The following is a 22,705-nucleotide window of genomic DNA, read 5'->3' on the forward strand; positions in this document are numbered from 1 at the left end:
CAGCTCATACCAAAGCCTGCCTATGCTCCCTGGTATGCTCCGGCACGCGAAAGAAATCTTTAAGGAGCCGGTCAAAAGTAGGGCAATCACACCAAGGGTGGAAAAAAAGTATAAGGCGCCTCCTACAGACCCGGTTTTCATCACTACACAGCTGCCACCAGACTCTGTCGTTGTAGGAGCAGCTAGGAAAAGGGCCAACTCTCACACATCTGGAGATGAACCACCCCCAGATAAAGAAAGCCGCAAGTTCGATGCAGCTGGTAAAAGAGTCGCAGCACAAGCTGCAAACCAGTGGCGCATCGCGAACTCCCAGGCACTACTTGCGCGCTATGACAGAGCCCACTGGGACGAGATGCAACATCTCATTGAACATCTGCCCAAGGACTTACAAAATAGGGCAAAACAAGTGGTTGAGGAGGGACAGACCATTTCCAACAACCAGATCCGCTCCTCCATGGACGCTGCAGATACAGCTGCACGGACAATTAATACATCTGTAACTATCAGAAGGCATGCATGGCTCCGAACGTCTGGATTTAAACCAGAGATTCAACAAGCAGTTCTCAATATGCCTTTTAATGAAAAAGAACTGTTCGGTCCAGAAGTGGACACAGCGATTGAGAAACTCAAAAAAGAGACGGACACTGCCAAAGCCATGGGCGCACTCTACTCCCCGCAGAGCAGAGGGAATTACAGCACATTCCGTAAAACACCCTTTCGAGGGGGGTTTCGGGGTCAGAGCACACAAGCCAGCACCTCACAAGCAACACCGTCCAGTTACCAGGGACAGTATAGAGGAGGTTTTAGGGGACAATATAGAGGAGGGCAATTCCCTAGAAATAGAGGAAGATTTCAGAGCCCCAAAACCCCTACTACTAAACAGTGACTCACATGTCACTCACCCCCTCCACACAACACCAGTGGGGGGAAGAATAAGTCATTATTACAAAGCATGGGAGGAAATCACTACAGACACTTGGGTTCTAGCAATTATCCAACATGGTTATTGCATAGAATTTCTACAATTCCCTCCAAACATACCACCAAAAGCACAAAATTTGACAACACACCACTCCAATCTCCTGGAGATAGAAGTGCAGGCACTATTGAAAAAGAATGCAATCGAATTAGTGCCAAACACACAAATAAACACAGGAGTTTACTCACTGTACTTTCTGATACCAAAGAAGGACAAAACGCTGAGACCAATCCTAGACCTCAGAGTAGTGAACACTTTCATCAAATCAGACCACTTTCACATGGTCACACTACAAGAAGTATTGCCATTGCTAAAACTACACGACTACATGGCAACTTTAGACCTCAAGGATGCTCATTTCCATATACCAATACACCCATTGCACAGGAAATACCTAAGGTTTGTATTCAAGGGAATACATTACCAATTCAAGGTACTGCCTTTCGGATTAACAACCGCACCAAGAGTCTTTACCAAATGTCTAGCGGTAGTCGCTGCACACATAAGAAGGCAGCAAATACATGTGTTCCCATATCTAGACGACTGGCTAATCAAGGCCCATTCGTTAATACAGTGCTCAAATCACACAAATCATATCATACAAACCCTCTTCAAACTAGGGTTCACCGTCAATTTCACAAAATCCAAAATTCTGCCGCGCAAGGTACAACAATACCTGGGAGCCATAATAGACACATCAAAAGGAGTAGCCACTCCAAGTCCACAAAGAATTCGAAATTTCAACACCATCATACAACGCATGTATCCATCACAAAGGATACACGCAAAGATGGTACTACAACTCCTAGGCATGATGTCTTCATGCATAGCCATTGTCCCAAACGCAAGACTGCACATGAGGCCCTTACAACAGTGCCTAGCATCACAATGGTCGCAAGCACAGGGTCACCTTCTAGATCTGGTGTTAATAGACCGCCAAACTTACCTCTCGCTTCTGTGGTGGAACAACATAAATTTAAACAAAGGGCGGCCTTTCCAAGACCCAGTGCCACAATACGTAATAACAACAGATGCTTCCATGGCAGGGTGGGGAGCACACCTCGATCAACACAGCATACAAGGACAATGGAACATTCATCAAACAAAACTGCATATAAATCACCTAGAACTTCTAGCAGTTTTTCAAGCACTAAAAGCATTCCAACCAATAATAGTTCACAAATACATCCTCGTCAAAACAGACAACATGACAACAATGTATTATCTAAACAAGCAAGGGGGGACGCACTCCACGCAGTTAAGCCTGCTAGCACAAAAGATTTGGCGTTGGGCAATTCACAACCAAATTCGCCTAATAGCACAATTTATACCAGGGATCCAAAATCAACTCGCAGACAATCTCTCTCAAGATCACCAACAGGTCCACGAATGGGAAATTCACCCCCAAATTCTGAACACTTATTTCAAACTCTGGGGAACACCTCAGATAGACTTGTTTGCGACAAGGGAGAACGCAAAATGCCAAAACTTCGCATCCAGATACCCACACAAACAGTCCCAAGGCAATGCCCTATGGATGAACTGGTCAGGGATATTTGCTTACGCTTTTCCTCCTCTCCCTCTCCTTCCTTACCTGGTAAACAAACTCAGTCAAAACAAACTCAAACTCATATTGATAGCACCAACTTGGGCAAGGCAACCCTGGTACACAACGCTGCTAGACCTATCAGTAGTACCCTGCATCAAATTGCCCAACAGGCCAGATCTGTTGACACAGCACAACCAAAAGATCAGACACCCAGATCCAGCATCGCTGTATCTAGCAATCTGGCTCCTGAAATCCTAGAATTCGGGCACTTACAACTTACCCAAGAATGTATGGAAGTCATAAAACAAGCCAGAAGGCCATCCACCAGGCACTGCTATGCAAGTAAATGGAAGAGGTTTGTTTGCTACTGCCATATTAATCAAATACAACCATTACACACAACTCCAGAACATGTAGTGGGTTACTTGCTTCACTTACAAAAATCTAACCTGGCTTTCTCTTCCATTAAAATACACCTTGCAGCAATATCTGCATACCTGCAGACTACCTATTCAACTTCCCTATATAAGATACCAGTCATTAAAGCATTCATGGAGGGCCTTAGGAGAATTATACCACCAAGAACACCACCTGTTCCTTCATGGAACCTAAATGTTGTCCTAACTAGACTTATGGGTCCACCTTTTGAACCCATGCACTCCTGCGACATACAGTTCCTAACCTGGAAGGTGGCATTTCTCATCGCCATTACTTCCCTAAGAAGAGTAAGCGAGATTCAGGCGTTTACAATACAGGAACCTTTTATACAACTACACAAGAATAAGGTCGTCCTAAGGACCAATCCTAAATTTTTGCCAAAGGTTATTTCACCGTTCCATCTAAATCAAACAGAGGAACTTCCAGTGTTCTTTCCACAGCCAGATACCGTAGCTCAAAGGGCACTACATACATTAGATGTCAAAAGAGCATTGATGTATTACATTGACAGAACAAAAAACATCAGAAAGGCTAAACAACTATTTATTGCATTTCAAAAACCTCATGCAGGAAACCCAATATCAAAACAAGGTATAGCCAGATGGATAGTTAAATGCATCCAAATCTGCTACCTTAAAGCTAAACGACAGCTGCCCATTACACCAAGGGCACACTCAACCAGAAAGAAGGGTGCTACCATGGCCTTTCTAGGAAACATCCCAATGCAAGAAATATGTAAGGCAGCCACATGGTCTACGCCTCACACATTCACCAAGCACTACTGTGTAGACGTGTTATCCGCAGAACAAGCCACAGTAGGTCAAGCCGTATTCAGAACATTATTTCAGACTACTTCCACTCCTACAGGCTGATCCACCGCTTTTGGGGAGATAACTGCTTACTAGTCTATGCAAAACATGCGTATCTACAGCGACAGATGCCATCGAACTGAAAATGTCACTTACCCAGTGTACATCTGTTCGTGGCATCAGTCGCAGTAGATTCGCATGTGCCCACCCGCCTCCCCGGGAGCCTGTAGCAGTTTGGAAGTTACCTTCAATTATTTATGTATGTATCATCTCAACCTTAAATAGGTGCATACTTAGTCACTCCATTGCATGGGCACTATTACTACAATTCAACTCCTACCTCACCCTCTGCGGGGAAAAACAATCGAAGATGGAGTCGACGCCCATGCGCAATGGAGACAAAAGGAGGAGTCACTCGGTCCCGTGACTCGAAAGACTTCTTCGAAGAAAAACAACTTGTAACACTCCGGCCCAACACCAGATGGCGAGCTATTGCAAAACATGCGAATCTACTGCGACTGATGCCACGAACAGATGTACACTGGGTAAGTGACATTTTCATTAGAATTCTCCACTGATAAGTCATTACTGTGTACCATGGTGAGGTCATTTGTTGAGTGAGAGCCACGGCATCTCGTCATTCAGTCCATCTAAATCCGAGTGCAGTCTCCAGACCCACCGCTGTTCATGGAAAAGTAGTTTCTGTGTCATATTGTAGGTCATAGGAGGCGGTTGCTCTAGAATGGTCCAAAAAAGGTAATCTGGGGAATGGTTACTCAGAATAAAATGGCTTGTAAGCTTGGTGGCGTCACGCTTACAACAAATAGTGCTCCTGTGTTCACAAATCCAAGTGCCAACCTTCCTCGTTGTCATTCCGATATATTTGAACTGGCAAGGGCACGTGATCAAATATATCACCTTCTTACTGTTGCAATTAGTGAGAGATTTCAGTACCCATGGTATTTTTAGATCAAGGTGTACCGTTGTGGATTTCTGTGTGAACTGACATACACTAAGTTGCCACACGGATGGTGGCCTCTGGGGGGTGGTAGGTGCCAGAGTGTTGCCTGTTTGTTGGAAGGTTTAGAGATGGGTCTTGTGTGAACTACCATGTCACGTATATTCGTGGCTCTTTTGTAGGGTTGCAACGGTTGTTGGAAAGGGAGACCCCCAGATGTCAGGATCTTCCAGTCATCTCTGATGATTTTCTGGATCTTATTAGATAGTGGGTTGAATGTGGTTACACACACTATCTGTTCGGTATTGGGTTTGGTTATGCAGGGTTGTAACAATTGGTACCTATTGTTGTTACGTGCTCTTTTGTTGGCTCTCCTGACAAGATGTAAAGGGTAATCTTTTTCTTGTAATTTGGTGGACAGTTTGGTGGCATGTTTTAGATAATCGGTGATGTTCGAGCAGTTCCGTTGTAGACGTAAGAACTGCCCCACGGGGAGGGTTCTCCTTCAGGGACCTTGGGTGTAAGCTCTGAAATTGAAGCAGGTTCTTACGATCTGTGGGTTTATAGTAGACCTCCCTGGCCGGAGATCCGTTGTTTTCATAAATGAGTAGATCCAAAAATGGCAGTTGGTTGTCGCCTACTGTCATGGTAAAATTCAAGAAAGGGTTAGCCATGTTTAGTCAGTTCGAGAAGGCGAGGGCCTCCTCTGTGGTTCCTGTCCAGATAAGTAGAATATCGTCTTTGTACCGTTTCCATAATTTGATCTGCTGTAGGAACGGATTATCATCATGGAGAACCACCTGTTTTTCAAAATTGTCTACATACAGACAGGCAAGACTAGGGGCGAAGGTACTGCCCATTGAGGTCCCCTGAATTTGTAAATAGAATGTATTTTCAAATTCGAAGTAGTTCCTTGTCCGTGCAAGGCGTGCTAGATCGAGTACGAATTCAGGGAGTGTTCGTGAAACTCCGCTGTTTTTTTCAAGGAGGTCGCATACAACCCTCAGGGTTGCTTCTTGGGGGATATTTGTGTAGAGGGATTCAATGTCTAGTGTAATCAGGAGTTCCCTGGTTTTGTCAAAGGACACAGAGTCTAGCAGAACCAGGACATCGGTGGTATCTTTCAAATAAGTGGGGATTTTCTTCACTAGCGGTTGCAGGAAGAAGTCCCAGAACTGGGAAAGTGTCTCAAGAACAGAGCCAATTCCAGATACTATGGGTCTATCTGGTGGGGGATTTTACCTTTGTGTACCTTGGGAAGGATGTAAAAGTAAGGTATTTTCGGATTAGATTGTATCAGGAAGGCTGCTTCATGTTCAGTGAGCCAATCGTTCTCGACTCCTTTTGTCACTAGAAAGGAAATATAGTTACATCCTGGCTCTCAACTCACCTTACCTGTGCTTTGTGAGGAATGGTAGGGTTGCACCCAATGATACGTCACAACACTGTAGTCTGCATGGCTTACTTTCCAGATGCCATTGGATGTGGTCGGTTCCCATAGATGTAATAGGTAACACATACCGGTTTGGTAGTTCACTGCCCTCCTGTGCCTCTAAATAATTAGGTTACTTCAGAATCATTCAGTACACATTACATTTATTTAATGTATACCTGATTGAATAAATCTTCAATTAAAAACCCAGTCAGCAAAAATAATCAAATTATATTGATAAACAAATAAATTACATAGATATATGAAAAGGTGTTCCAAATGAGATATATTAAAAGGTGTTCCAAATGCTTGAAAACAATGCAATGTACTTGAATTGTGAATCTTACCATTGAAATGTAACACAACTCATTTAAGACGTCATGAACTATTTTATCTCTTTCATTTTAAATTTCAATGTCTATCTGGCAAAAATTAATAAATGAGTCCAAAAGGTACATTCAGACTACATGCACTCTCTGACCATGCAAAGTTCATTACATCAGGATATGAGGTGTATGTGGGTATCACACACCGTTATTCACAAGTGTGAATAGGACAATCAGTGGACTCAGACATATTAAACTTCAAGTCAAGTAAAAGTGAATCATCAGACTGAGCGTTCACGAGTTTGTAAAAATCAAAAAGCCGACCGAAAGATTTTTACCCAGGTGTTGGGTTTGAGCACCTACTTCCATATCTTGAATCAGAATGCCCTATATATGAATGTGTTAATTTGACGTTCCTGTCAAAGTGGCAGAGTAAGTTTGCTAGGTAAAGTAATGAGAATAGGCCTCCTTCTAAATCCTTTAGAATATAAAATGTGTATGCAAAATATAATTAAATGTTAGGCAGAAATTCTAATGGGCGAACTTTAGGTGGAAATAACCAGGTTTCTAACTCATAAAAAATGTTCATGCAAGCATTTAAAGCCACAGAAATTTCAGGATCCGTATTTGTCAGTTCATTTGCCTTTTAACTTGTTGACATTTATACTCAAAGGTGCTGGTTTATTGAGGGATGTGTTTTTTGGAAAGAAATAATGTAATTGTTTTGAGACAATGTAGTTTTACAGCTGGGTGGTAAAATTATCTGATAACTATTTGTTATGTACCTAAATAACTTAGCTGTCAGTGTGGAAACGTTTGTTTCACTGGTTTTCTGAAAGCACCACATTGACCTGTCTGTTCTCTTTTGGATTCTAGCTGGGAAGAAAGACGAACTGCTTCTGGAAGAATCCAATATTTGAATCATATTACCAGAACGACTCAGTGGGAGCGACCGACCCGGTAATGAAACAGTTTGTTAACCTCTTTTTATTGTATGATCAGCACTTTGCCTATCCTACCTCTTCTTTGTACAGTTTCACATTGCAGCAATCCAACTGAGATAGTGCATGTCTGTCACTGAGGTCCAGGCATTCATGGGGCCTTTCTAGAAGGGGGTGCTGAGAACAAGAATTGTTAATTGTACCATGGACTCATGGGATGAAATAAAATGAATGCACTTTTTTTATTTTTGTTAGAGAATTATTCTTTTGAGCTTCTACTGTTTGTACTTTTAACCGCACAAACTGACACTGGTGCCACGAGAGCCTTGCACATTATATAAATTTTATTTTATAAACATCGATCAGATGAATGTTAATGTTTAGCTCTAATAATATAGTTTGCATATTTCTGATATCTGATAGAGACTTCTAGTTGCAGATTCCTTACCTGTGAATTCCCCCCTCCCATGCGTCCGTTTGATCTGGAGAGGTGGCGTCAATCGGCTCTGCATCCGTCATCGTCCACACTGGAAATCACATCACAGGTCCTATATAGGCGCTACCCTGGCGCGGTTTGACTACAGTTTTTTTTTTTTTTGACTGAGCAGATACCAATCATGAAAATATTTACAGGAAGCTGTAGCATAAGATTACAATTCATCATCCAAAACCACATAGGAGCTTATTCTACTACAAACAACAAAAGTACCAGTACTTCTGTTCTTTTCTTTCCACGCCAGAAAACGCAGATCCGAGAGAGCTACCCCTCAGTCACTTTTTTGAAAAATTGAGGGTCATAGGACCATTACATCCTAAAACCCCCAATCATATCACAGTTTTAATCATTCCTGCTGGTCCATCTAATATAGAACACCTTTGGACTGGATGAGGATTTTTTATCTTAAGGTTACGCCCCTTAGATAATTTTCTGATAAGAGCTGCCTATAATATGATTGAGCCACCCTGATTTTAGGAGTCGGGGTGAATCCGATGATGAAGCAGCCACTATTAGAGTGGGTGAGAGTTATATATAACAAAAAGGAATTCTTCCTTCCCTTACATCCATAGGTTTGAAGTACAGGTGTAGCACAGTATTGTCCCTATTTTATTATGCTTTGTTTTCGACTCACTGTTATCCTGAGGGGTACTCTAGTGTTAGTAATAGTCAGGGCTAACCTCCTGACAGAGGTGCTTCAACTTGGAGCTTCAGCCTCCAAACCCCTGCTCCCATTCAACAAAGACCTTACAGATGTCCTACTGGGTACCTGGTCCAAACCCAGCACAGGGGGTCCTGTGAACAGGACAATTGCCTGCCACCATCACCTGGCTGTGGATGATCCCTTCCACACCCCTGGATAGGGAATCCAAAAGGCTGGACACTTAGTGAGATTTTTTCTTTTGCCAAACAGCCTTGCATTGGGATCTGTGAACTCTGCATGTGTTTTGGGCCATTATTCCCAAACGCTGTAGGATATGGTGATTATGGTTGCACAAGTGCAGCCACAGGTCCCAGAAGAGGCCCGGCCTGGGTTGTTCTCTCCCAAGCAATTGCTGACGGGAGGGACGTAGCAGAGGTCACAATCAAAGTGTCGTGACCCAACCGATTCACTAGGCAGAGTGGTTGCATCAGTGGTGGCCCTGAGGCGCCACTCCTGGCTGAGGATGCGTGACTTTACGGGGGATGTCCAAGCCAGTCTTATCGACATGCCCTTTGATGGCACCCGCCTCTTCAGAGAGAAAGCAGATTCGGTGCTCAAGCACTCCAAGGATTCTTGTATTGCGGCCAGATGCTTGGGCCTCACGGCGGCCCCTCGTGCCCCTCAGTCTGCATTTTGCCCCTTTCGTGGCTACGGAAGAGGCACCCAACTGCATCCACTCCTAACCAGCCACCGTGCCACAAATGCAGCACAGCCCCTGTGTGGCACGGTATGTGGGATCCATTGACCTTGTGGATCGGGCAGCTAGCTGTCTGGCCAGTCTGCCGCCCCATCTCTGCAGCTGCCTCCAAACCTTCCTAGTTTGACTCTTCCCCACTAGGGGCCAATCGGAGGCAGGATCTGCCATCACCTGCTCCGCTGGCAATACATCACATGAGACAGGTGGGTTTTGCAGATAGGCTGAAGGGGCTACTACCTCCACTTTGAGATTACCCCTTTCTCCATGCCATCACCTTACGATTGCATGATATATTATCACTTGGCAACACCCCGAGAGGAAGTTACACCTCTCCTGACAAAGAGAGCTGTAGAGAGGGTCCTGTGCCAGAAGTAGGGCGTGTTTGCTAAATCCGCTACTTACTGGTGCCCAGGAAGGACAAGGGCCTCCGCCCTTTCCTAGACCTTCAGACCCTCAATATCTTCCTCAAGAAGGAGAAGTTCATAATGCTCACTCTGGCTCAGGTTCTGTCTGCCCTGGACTCAGGAGATTGTATGGTAGCATTGAACTTGTAGGATGCTTATTTCCATATTCCTGTCCTGTCTGCCTACAGACGTTAATTTTGTCACTGTAGGCCACAAGCACGTTTAGTTCACCGTACTCCCCTTTGGCCTTACCATCGCCCCTTGGGTGTTCACCAAGGTGATATCAATGGTCGTAGATCAGGGGTTCCAACCAAAGATTGGCTTCAGAAAGTGGCCTCAACCAGGTTGTCGTCTCTAACCTCCAGACTAAAGCAGACATCCTGCACTTGCTTGGGTTCATTAAAGTCACACCTTACGCCCTCTCAGACTCTCCCTTTCATCCTAGCTGGTCTGGACAGAGTGCAATTTCAGGCTTATCCTCCCAGGCAGCGAGTCCAAGATATTCAGGCTATGATACTGATGTTTCAGCCTCTACCCTGGATTTTGGTGAGAATGACTCTGAGGCTGCTGGGCCTCATGGCTTCCTGAATCCTGCTAGTGACGCATGACAGATGGCGTATGTGGGCTCTGCAGCGGGACCTGAAGTTCCAGTGGGCACAGCATCAGGGGAATTTTTCCACTATGGTCCAGATCTCGGAGGGAACCGCACAAGATCTGCAGTGGTGGATAATGAACCACAATTGGGTCACAGGTATATCCCTCTCCCTTCTCCCAACCAGATCTGACAGTAGAGACAGATGCGTTGCTCCTGGGATGGAGCAGTCATCTATGAAAGGTGGAGATCAGAGGCATCTGTGTCTCGGGCGGAGTCCAGACTCCACATCAACCTGTTAGAGCTCTCTGCGATCTGGCTAGCATTGAAAGCATTTCTTCCCTCTGTCAAGGGGAAGATGGTGCAGCTGTTCACGGACGACACCACTGCCATGTGGTACTGCAACAAGGAGGGTGGAGTGGGGTCCTGGACCCCTTGTCAAGGGACTCTGTGCCTCTGGACATGACTAGGTCAGCAGGTAGGCTCTCTGAATGCCAGAGCAGAACAGCTCAGCTGAAAATGCATAGCGGATCGCAAATGTCGTCTCCATCCCGAGGTGGCACAAGGTCTTTCAGTAGCGGGGAGAGCCTTGGTTAGATCTGTTCCCCTCTGCAGAAAACGCACAATGCAGCAGTTTTGCACATTGGAGTTTCCAAGGCTGCAATCGCTCAGAGAGGCTTTTCGTCTCGATTGTAACTCTGGCCTCCTGCACTCCTTTCTGCCCATACCACTTCTGCCGAGAGTTCTCATGAAGATAAAAAGCGACCAAGCCCAAGTAATCCTTGTGGCTTCATACTGGCACGGAGAGTCTGGTATCCCGAGCTGTTGAGCATGTCCATCGATCCTCTGTTTAAACTGCCCCTTTGGGAGGCTCTTTTGTTGCAGCAGCAGGAGAGGGTTCTGCACCCGAATCTGTCCACTCTCTGACTTTTTGCGTGGAGATTGAGCAGCAACATTTAACAGCTTTTGACCTACTGCCTGAAGTTTGTAACGTTATCTTGGCAGCCAGGTGTCACTCCACCAAAACTGTAGATGCCGGTCGTTGGAAGAAACTTGTGACACGACGCACAGACAAGTCTGTTAATCCACTTTTGCCCCTCTCTCTGAGCTTCTCCTGTTTATACTTTCCTTGGCCCAGCAGGGCTTGCTATGTGCACTTTCAAAGATTATTTGTCTACAGTTTCTCCTTTTTTTGAGGTTGCCTGATCAACCTTCTTTGTTTAAATCCCCTATTGTAAATAGGTTCCCTAAAGGCCTTAAACATGTTTCCTCCATCCCCATGCATAATGTCCCAATGGGATTTGGATTTGGTTTTGAGCTTTCTGATGTGCACTCCTTTGGAGCCTCTCCACAATTGCCCTCTCAGGCCTCTCACTTTGAAGACAGCCTTCCTTGTGGCCATTACATCTGCCCAGAGTCAGTGAGTTGCAGGCATTGTCATCTAAGCCGCCCTACCTTTCCACCTATCCTGTCAATGTGATGCTTCCAAGGAAGAGAAGAAACTCCACCGCCTGAACCCAAAAAGAGCATTTGCATTCTACCTTGATCATACAAAAGAGTTCCGCATGAATGATCAACTCTTTGTCGGTTATATGGGTTATGTGGGTGAGAAAAAAAGTCGGGCAGTGCAGAAGCAATCTATCTCTGGATGGGTCCTGTTCTGCATTAAGATCTGCTACGCATTGTCCAAGAAGCAACCACCTGAAGGTTTGCGTGCTCATTATACCAGATCTACAGCCACAACCCCTGCATTAGCTTAGGGAGTTCCAGTCCTTAATATCTGTGAGGCGGCAACGTGGACATCTCTGCACACGTTCACCAACCACTGCCTTGACAGTCAGGTCCGTAGGGACAAGTACTTTGCCCGTTCGGTCCTGCAGGACTTTGTTGTGATTTACAGACCCTCCTCCGGGGTTGGTATTGCTTGGGTATCTATTCTAAGGTAAGAAATCTGCAACTAGAAGTCTATCAGATGAACAAGTTACTTACCTTCAGTAACGCCTTATCTGGTTGAGACATATTCTGGTTGCAGATTCCTTACCAACCCACCAGTCCTCCCTGCAAACTGATTTCTAGGGCCCAGGACTCCCCTTTCAGTGGCTCAGTTTTGACGCACCAGTAGTCTGTGTTCTTCATGGCTCTGCGCTTCTGGTGTGGAAAGTCGTGAAAAGAAACTGACATCAGTGAGCCAGGATGGCGCCCATATAGGACCTGTGATGTAATTTCCGGCGAGGTCGACGCTAACGCGGAGCCGATTGATGCCACCTAACGGCACGCAGGGGTACTGCTCAAAACAATTCTCTGGATCAAGCTGATGCCTGGTGGAAATTCACAGGTAAGGAGTCTGAAACTATAATGTCTCTGGCAGATAAGGCATTACCAAAGGTAAGTAATTTGTTCATTAAAAACACAATTGTAGGGTGTAACATCGAAATCTAGGACTTATGTGCCTCTATTCTGCACTTTGTATTTGCCCAGAATAATTTTTTAAGTTCTTCATTGTGGAACACGCATTGCTATTCATAAGCACCAAATATTTCTGCTTACTGCGGGACCTCAGAGCACCTCAAAACGAGAGGGCTTCAATTAAAACAAATGTAAATATACCAACAATGTTAACATTGCCTATTTAGTTTTATTTTTTTTCATATAAAAAAATATAAAAAATCAGATTTAAATGTAAAAAAAGTTACTTTAACAGAAAACAAAAACAAAGTACAACTGACTGCTGAAATAAAGGGAAGTAAGTGTACTGCAGTCCACATCCCACATAGCCCCACAGTGCAAAGCATTGGCATTTTGCCTCATTTTTTTAATTCAGCTTGTCAAGAGAAAGGATCATTATGGTTTTCAGTGCATCTAAGGTCCTGGCTTTACTCGAAGGCGATTGGGACATTAGTGTAATGAAGCTGCAGCTAGGATGAAAGTCCTGTGTGTGGCTTGGAGAAGCTGTGTCTCCCTGCCTTCTTTCTTTTGACGTGCTCTGTTTTCCCTCTTGTGGGCTTGATAATCTGCAAGCCGATTACAAGTGGTTTACGTTTTGACACAAATTACTTGATAGTTCTGCTGAAATTCTCAGAAATCAAAATGTACCTTCCAGTCATTTAGAGGGAGGCTATTTCTTTCTCGTACTAGCCTGTGAAGTGACAGACAGTGGTGGCAGCATTTTTGTCAGCAACAAGCATAGACACAATTTTTTCCCTGAAGTGTAAAATGGGAACAGACAGATTTTCAGGAGTTTCCTGAATTCAAGCTGGATTCTATTGCAAGGTAGAAGCGCTATGTATTCCATATTTTAGCAACCCTAACTTGAAAGGGTCCAGCCTCTAAGTGGAACACAACAAGATTACTGAAGTAAGCAGACATGAAAGAATAGTTTTGGACAAAGGCAGAACGGCCAGAGTTATCAGTACAGAAGAGATAAGCTCACTTTTTCAGAAACAAATCCAAATGTTGTCACTGTATTCTGAGTGAAACTGAATACATGGTAAGTGTCTAAGAAAGGAAAGATGCAGGTGCATGTTTGCTTCGCCAGTTTGTTTGAGGTCCAGTATTAAGTCAAAATTCTTCAGTCCGGATCATGAACCTGGCCAGTAAACACAGTTGTAAAGGTTCAACTGGTGATCCCATTACTGGAAGATTTGTCTGCACATTTAAATATCAGCCTACAGCAAAGGGGAATAATCTTTGTAATCAGTTATTCTCCCTGTGTGTACTTCCCACCAACTTTGGCAGGAAAAACTGACATTCATCTTCAATATTACTAGGACATAAGGAGTATTACTAATGTAGTTTGCTTGTATTACTATCACCCAGTATTATTGCAGATTAGATGGATAAGGATAAGTACTGTGACCTTTGAGCTAGTAAAGCAGTTTGTACTTCACCTCTCTTCAAGAAGACTTGTGCGCACCAGTGCTGAGCATATATTTACTAGCTGTTGGACCTCGTTTAGTGGCTGTCTCGCTTGAGAGCTGAAAAGTAGCATTGACATTTCAAGCTGGGTAGTTCAGTTCTTGTTCTAACTGCCTAGCGCAGCAAGGATATATCTTTGACTACCAAGCAGACCAGCTGACGGAGAAAACAAGTAGTGGTTGGCCCTATGGACTGAGTTGCCCAGAAACCATGAGATCCTTGCAGTCCAGCTGTCCAGAATCATCACCCTAAACCCAAAGCTTTGACAGAGGTTATGGAGGTCCCATAGAAGCTTCCACTAGGACATCAGTTGTGAGCATGCACCAGTCGAAACAGGCCCAGTAGCAGGCTATCACTGAGTGTCGTAATGCAACCCCGAAAGAACACAAAATTTCCAGCTTCACCACTGGCATTGCGATTGACAAAATTGCCTGCAGCTGATCACCTATGAATCCAGAATAGTTTAACCCTTCAACGTAATCCCTACAGAGCCATTGGGGGGCGTGCCCATGCAAGATGGCCAACAAGACGCCGCTTTGAGAGGCTCCTGCATCTTCACCAAAATCCTACAAGTTATCCTGCCCAACAGGGCATATCATGGTGGCTCGTTAATGGCTGGAGCCCCCATACACTCCCACCGGGTGCCCTGTGGTTTTAGAGGGGCTCCCTGGTGCTGACGGAGGGCCGTGGGCACGCTGTCAGCGCTTGTGGCATAGTGGGGGGCTGCAGCAGGGGCCTGGAGTGACTGCCCGCTGGTGCCGGGCCTGGTCCGGCCTGTTGCGGACCGGGGCTGGTGGCCTTGGAAGGAGCAGTGAGGAGGAGAGAGGGCTGGAGGAAAGTGCAGCAGAGGTGGGAGAAGCTTGTCTCCTCTGCCCACAAGGTCCAGTACCCGGTGCATCGGGCCTGGAGTGTGGGCGCACCTGCGTGTTGCTGGAATGCAGGAGGCCAGTGAAGTGGAGCGGCATACACGGGCCGAGTTTGGAGCTGCGGGGGTTCAGCGGTGGAAGATGCAGTGCCCTGGGGCCCCTGAGGTGAGCGTGATTGGGGTGGGCCCTGGCTGTGGGGCCCAAAGATTAATGAAGATAGGCTGAGGCAGGGCTGGCTCTCGGTACCTGGAGCTTGGAGTGCCCCTGGGAGCAGCCACTGAAGGTGACTGGATCTGCTCTGGGGGGGTCCCCAGGTGGCGTGGCATTCCTGACAGTGGAGAGGGAACACTGAGCCCTGAAGGTTTGCTGGGACCCGGGTCCCCGATAGACCCCATGAAAGGTGGAAGAGTCCCTGTGGCTAGACTAGAGCTGAGGGGGTGAAACTACATGACTGAAGATACCTGGTGGTCACCAGGAGTTATTGGACTGGCTGGGTTGCCTCTCATCCCCTGTGACTTATCCTGCTAATAAATATTGGCGGTTGTACCCATAGGGGCCCGCTGATGGGTAAAAGCAATCGCCTGGCCTGTTGCAGGGCAGTACTATGTAGTAATACACTACCCCTGCCTTGTCTAAGCAATGGGAGACACGCCTGACCGGGAGCGGGACTGATGCGGGGTTTGGGGCCCCTGTCATGGAGCCCACAAGAGCTGAACTGTTGGTGGCAATTCAAAGCTCTAGGGAGACCCTGGAGGGGAAGATTGAGTCAGTGGCAGTCAGGTCACTCTCCTCCCGGGTGAATTTCCGGAAGTTATCTGACAGGGACCAGATCAAGGTTGGCTCGGTTTCCAAGCTACGGATGGAGGTTGACGCACTGCAAAGACAGATGGTGGAGGTTACATCCAGAGCTGGGGCCCTCAAGGACAGAGTGGAGGATGCGGAGGGCAGGTCCTGCCGCAACAATATCTGGTTTATTGGGTTCCCGGAGTGGGCTGAGGTGTCAGCTATGGAGGCTTTGTGAGGTAATCAAGCCCGCTGGACTGTCTCCAATATTTGCGATCAAAAGGGTGCACCATGCATTAGTTGCTCCTCCCTCGGCCTGGGGCATTTCCGAGGTCCATCATAGCCCGCATACTCAGCTATAAGGACAGAGATTGCATTCTTCGGGCTAGTCGTGAAATGGAGTCAATTCACTTTGACAATCACAAGATTCCAATATATCCGGATTACACCAACAAAGTACACGGATCCTGGAAGGGATTCTTGGAGGTCAAGCCCATGCTGCGATCGCTAAACATACGCCATATGCTGCTGTATCCTGCCTGGCTAAAGGTCCTTCACGACTGCAAGTCCCACTTCTTTGACATGCCAGAACATATGTGGAAATGGCTGGAGATATGGGACAAGGTACCCCCTGGGGGACGAAACCCTGGAGGAAGGATGATGGACCTGCATGGGGCCCGTAAATCGAATTGGAGATCTCGGGAGGCAGCCGGACAGTTGGAGTTGTCGACTGGAGAGGGGGCAAATCGGACCAGGGTTGAGATTCAGGAAGATGGAACGATGGCACTGACAAGTCAGGATGTGACAATTGAATCCATGGAGACGGCTAATGCAGAGGGGGTGGAAGTTGTTGGCCCTAGCACTTGATTGTTAGGTGCACTATCTCCACCATGTTTCTGACTTGTTCTCCCTTTTTCTTTTTTCTTCCATCTGTCCTTTCTTGTCTGCTCTGGTGCAGCGGGAGGGGAGTGCAGATTCCATCGGAGGGGGGGGGGGGGGGGACTGGTGGTGATATAGCTGCTTTGAATTGTAATATTTGGTCACCGGTTGGGACGTTATATGATCTGGGGGCGGGAAAGCCTCTCTCCACTATAAGTGGTAGGCCATGTTTCAGTGGGTTGGGATTAGGCTGTGGGTTCTGAAAGCATTGTACTTTATGGATGAGCAATGGTGGTTGTTTCAATTGTTTTGCTGCCTGTTCGGGAAGGGGGGTGTTGAGTGTTTTTACTTGTTTAATATTGCTGCTAGGTTTAAGAAGGGGATGTGTTTATACAGTGCATATGTGAATTCAGATACATCTCAAATATCTGGAAGGGCATGGAAGGGTGGTAGGTCAGGGAGGTGGGATGGCCTGTTAGGGCTGAATGGAGATCATGGATCGTTTATACAAACGTCTTGACTTGGAATGTCCGGGGCTTAAAGGTCTACGCTATAGACTACATTAATTCCTCTGCTGTTATAAGATACAAATAGCTTACCTACAGGAGACCCACTTAGTGGGTGAGGAGGTTCACCGTTTGGGGAAGAAATGGAGGGGGGCAGCTGTACTTCAACACTTACTCCTCTTATGCAAGAGGGGTTGCTATTGGATAGCACCTGGGGTACCCTTCAGACATACGTATAGCGAAGTAGATGTGGAAGGGCGCTGCGTGTTGGTCCAGGGGATGCTGGATGATGGAGAGGTTATACTGCTCAACATTTATGCACCCAATATAGATGATAAATTATTCTTCATGCATATATGAGAGTTATTGGAGGGGCTGTATAGGGACACTGATAATATGGGCAGGGGACTACAATTGTATCCTGGATGGACGAATGGATCGACACCCCGACTGGGCAATAAACCACTGATGTCAACCTCGCTTGCAGCTGTTATGCGTGATTTGTGGTTTAGGGATAGCTGGCAGGATTTACATCCGTAGGGTCATGATTTTACATGTCATTCATTGACGCATAACACTTATAGTCACCTGGATTGTATATTAGTGAGTGGCATAGATCAGCTGTCCTTAGTGGAGGTGACACATTTGGGTCGGTTCCTATCTGATCATGCGCCGATGTCGCTGGTGTTGCAGTGGGGGCCACCTGGGCGGGAAGGACGTGGCTGGCGCATGCCGCTGGATGTTTTAGCGGATACAGCATGCCAAGAGGCTGTTGCGGGTGCGCTGGGGAACTATCTGGAGTTTATTTGGCATTCTGCAACCACCAAAGCATTAGGGTGGAAGGCAGTTAAGGCTGTCAAGCCTGGGGCATGTATGGGTGTGACATACGGAGGGTGGTGTGAGCTAAAGGCTATCTTGGGGGCGCAGGAACGCAAGCTAGCAGTTCCGCATGGCTCTGAGGAGACAGCGCAGGAGGTGTGACAGGAGATGCTACAGGTGCAGCGCGAAGTGCAGTTGGCATGGGACCCGTTGGACAGGTGAACACTTAGGGCGTATCATCAGCGACTCCATAGAGAGGGGGACAAATCGGAGAAGCTCTTTGCATGGATATTCAGACGGGAGCAGAACACGCACCCCCCCTCTCACTCCCCCCAATTCTGCAGGTCTGCACGCAGAATGGGGACCTTGTAACTAATCAGCAGGATGTCCTGGAGGTATTCGTGGAGCACCTTTGTGGAGTGTATAGTGCTGGGATGGCAGGTCCACCTGAGTGGACTGGGGGTTACCTGGGTGGAGTGGGGCTGCTCAAGTTGGCCCCTGAACTTGTGCAGGAATTAGAGCGTGAGATAGACGTGGCAGAGCTGAGAATGGCCATTCAGGCCCTCAGCAGATCCAGAGCCCATAGGGCATAGATTTTCTGCAGAGTTTTATCAAGCTTATTTTGCCACTCTTACAGGAAAGTTATTAGAGGTTTTTCGTGAGGCTTGGAACAGCAGCCTACTACCGTGAACGGTGATCGAGGGTGTTATCTGTCTGTTGCCCAAGTCTGGAAGGGATGCGGCTGACCCATCTTCGTACAGGCCCCTCACTCTGCTCAATACGGATGTAAAAATATTCTGCCAAGTATTGGCAACGCAGCTGTCGACGGTGGTCCACACACTGGTCCATGAAGGTCAATGTGGCCTGCACGTAGTACCACTCTTAACATTCGTAGACTCACTCATGTATGCACGAAACAATGGACTGTAGTTCTGACTTGGCATTTGTATCACTTGACTTGGAAAAGGCGTTTGATACAGTGGAGTGGCCATATCTTATGGTTGTGCTGCAGGGAATGGGATTTGGTCCGGTCTTATGTAGCTGGGTGCGCCTTTTGTATACCAGCCCTTCAGTTAAGGTTCAAATCGGGGGAGACTTGTCGGGGAGTGGGAGGTGGGGAGGGGCACAAGGCAGGGCTGCCCCCTCTCGCCACTGCTATTTGCTCTTGCTATTGAACCGTTGGCGATTTTGCTGAATGTGGAGATGGGGCATTAAGCTTGGTGATTCTACCCATGTTCTCTCTTTATACGCGGATGATGCGTTGATATTAGTCCACCCCCCTGCCCAGGCTGTACCGGTCTTGATGGTGCTCTTAGAAACCTCTGGCGCGGTCGATCCTGTTTCCAATGGGCAGCTTGGTGGGGGTTACTGCTGATTGATTGTCTGAGTTTGGCCTCCGCTGGGAATTGGAAGGTTTTAGATACTTGGGTAAATGGGTGGCCCATTCGGAGGAGACGTATAGACGCCTCAACGAGGATAAAATTGTGACTAATCTCGAGGAATCAGTGGCATTTTGAGTTGACTCCCCCCTGTCTGTGATAGGTAGGGTGGCCAATGCAAAGATGTTTTTTCTCCTGCGTTGCCTTTATCTGATTCAGAATGCTATGTTCCCAATCTGTTCCTCCTTTTTCCCGAAGTTAGACGGTTTGCTTATCTCCTTGGTCTGGACCGGACGTCGTAGTAGGGTGGCATTGTCTGTTCTTAAATGAGATATGGAGGATGGGGGTCTCGCCCTGCCCATTTGCAACATGCGGCGCAATGGCTGACATTATCAGACAATTGGGAGAAGAGGCTGTTCCTCGGTATGTTGGATGGTGATAACTTTGTGCAATTATTGATGAGAGGAGGCAGATCGATGGAGGGCATTCCTTATCTGGTGAAGCAGACCTCAGCAATCTGGGAGATGTTTGTGGGTAAGGTGCTGGGTAAGGCGCCGTTCGAGAGGGAGCTGCGTATTTGGGATCTTGCTCCATTCATGGCCATCTACGCCGATATGTCTATGGATCGTTGAAGGGCCTGTGGCTGCCAGACTGGCGGGGATCTCTACCCCAGGGAAGTATTCATTGAGCTCCCAGAGGGTCAGGAAACTTTTGAAGTGTGGCCAGGCCAGTTTCTGCAGTATGCCAAGCTGGAAAGTGTGGCGCGGGAGGTCTGGGTTGGGTTCCCAGCTGCCCTGTAACCATCCCAAGTGCTGGGAGGTTTGCTCCAATTGGGGGGGGGGGCACATCTCATCTCATTATTCTACAAAGCTGTTAGAGGTGATCAGGTGTCACCGCAGTGTGTGGCGCGTGCTGCGTGGGCGAGGGAGTTGGAGGAGCCGATAACAGATACTGATTGGGCACAAGCATGTATGCTGGTGATGAAAGTGTCCTGCAATCACAGATTTAAATTGCTTCATTTTAACTTCCTGCACTGTACATATGTGACTACAAAGCACCTTAATAGAATAACTCCTGATAGGGAGGCAAAGTGCTTGAGATGTGGGGAATTCAGCACCAGTTTTTTTGCCTCTGGCCTGGACATGCAGGGGGAAGGGGGGACCGGGGATACTGGGTAAAGGTGGTTCCTAAGATAACAGAGGGAACTGGTTTAGCGATACCCTTGACCCTGAACGCCTGCCCTCTGAGAGAGGTGCCTAGACCCAGGGGACGACAGATACACCATAAAATGGCCCAACTGGCATTGATGCTAGCTAAGAGACGAGTGGCCATATGTTGGATGGGTGGTCGGGTTCCCCAGGAGGCACCATGGCAGAGGGATCTCCTTGAATGGGGAGTGGTGGAGGAGGTGCATATGTGTAATGCCTGCAGGGGGGGTCCCTCAGAGGCCGTAGTGCTGTGGGGGTCCCTACTGCACAACTTTACAGGGGAGGATAAGTATGATTCTATGGATGGCTTAATTGAGTGGGAGTGATATGTGGACACCTTTGTAGTGTTTTTCTATTTGTGATCGTAATGTTTGATGACCAAGAAGTGTTTCTAGGTGGTCCTCTTGTTTGTGATCATTGGGTCACCTGGGCATCAATGTTCCTTGGAAAGCAGAGGGGCGAGCTCAGGTGGCTGTGTGATCTAGATTGTATGTATTGCCGTTGCTCATGCTCATGCTCAGCCTCTGGGATTGTTCCTTTATTGAATTGTCGAAATGCACTGCTATGTTATGTTTTGTGTTATTGTAATGTTAAATCATGGCTGATATGCCAGACGTGATACAAAATACCAACAAAGGAAGTAAAAAAACAAAACAAAAACCCCTTACAGATCCATCAATACACTTTGAATCTTTGACTGAACCCTAACATCCAGCTGGGAATGGTCACACCTGGGATCCAGTGGATGCCCTTGGACTCATGGGTGCCACTCCAAAAGGAAATCTTGACTGGTGTCAGTCCGTTTTGAAGTCAGATCACCCTATGGTTTGGACACCCAAAGGACACCTTAGTGGGTGCTAAACCATTGCAGCTTTTATCTCCGGTTAAAAAGAACTTGTAGGAGGTAGGTTGTAACACAGTTTGAATCCCTAACTGGTTTCAGCTTGAACTGTTGCACTGGACAGCAGTTACCTTACTCCCAGTAGCCCCAGTGGCTGGACATCAGGTCTCTAATCACACCCTAAACTCCAAATTTGGTGGAACCCCTTTTTCTGTTTGTGTGGAGGGTGCTTAGATGAAGATCTTTTTGATTCTCAGATGTAAGTTCTCAAACTCACTGAGCTGTACATCTTTGAACACAGATTCAAAATTACTAAGGTTTATTGTGGACTGGATCGTGTTCAACTCGAAACATAGTCTTTCATTGTAGTACTTCTGCCTCTTTGCCTGAGAATGGTTTATAAAATACCTCAAACCAGACATCGAATCATAGACTTAATTTGAGGCATACAGGTTCCATGCTTCACTCAAAGGTAACATTTGCAAAAGAGTTTTATGGTATTTGTTTTGTGGAACCAATCACCTAATCACATTTGGAGTTGTATATTGGCTGCAGCTGCTCTCTTCTACTTATCTGTTAGGAGTCCGGATTGTCTTAGACTATGTAGTACTGACCAAAAATTCAAGTTATTCTGTTATTTCACTTTATGATGTTACAAATTTGTAATACTTGTTACATCTCAGAAGCAGGCCTTAACAACTTGAACGACCCACCTGTGGAGAGATCAAAGTACAAAATGGGTAACATGATAATCCACTTGGAATTCAATAGTATTTGTGGCTCTGACACCCCAGCAGTTAATCACAGTACCTACTAATGATATTTCCTAGTAATTCCTGACTGACGTTGGACCCTGAGCTGATAAGGTATTTCTCTGATTCGTACCGGCATGTACCAGGATTACAAGACACTTTTACCCCCTGTGGAATTTTCTTACAGTTGCTAAATGTTTGACCAGTAGCAACTGAAGTTCTGTGTGGTATCTTGTATTTCCTGTGTTGGTTCATCCCTGGCCCAGGTGTCCCCTCTGACCCTTATCATAATGGGCTCTCCCACCAGGATTCCAGGAGGAGAGCTGAGACTGTTGGAGGAGATCTGAGGGTGACAAGGACTGTGATGTGAGGTGGCTGGGGCATTGCATTATTAAACTTATCATTTCACTGTCATCGCTTTCCTGTGTGATCA

General features: G+C 46.6%; 1 protein-coding gene across 1 annotated transcript in view; it reads left to right on the top strand.

Annotated features, from left to right (window-relative positions):
• The window catches only part of SMURF2 (SMAD specific E3 ubiquitin protein ligase 2), a 708,378-nt gene that overhangs the window by 342,333 nt on the left and 343,340 nt on the right, over positions 1 to 22,705 (top strand). Inside the window, exon 7 of the mRNA XM_069199920.1 lies at positions 7,368 to 7,451. Coding sequence (XP_069056021.1) covers positions 7,368 to 7,451 — 84 coding nt within the window. The remainder of the gene's footprint in view (positions 1 to 7,367; positions 7,452 to 22,705) is intronic.

Source organism: Pleurodeles waltl, chromosome 7 (genome assembly GCF_031143425.1).
Source record: "Pleurodeles waltl isolate 20211129_DDA chromosome 7, aPleWal1.hap1.20221129, whole genome shotgun sequence".
In the NCBI taxonomy this organism is placed as follows: Eukaryota; Metazoa; Chordata; class Amphibia; order Caudata; family Salamandridae; genus Pleurodeles; species Pleurodeles waltl.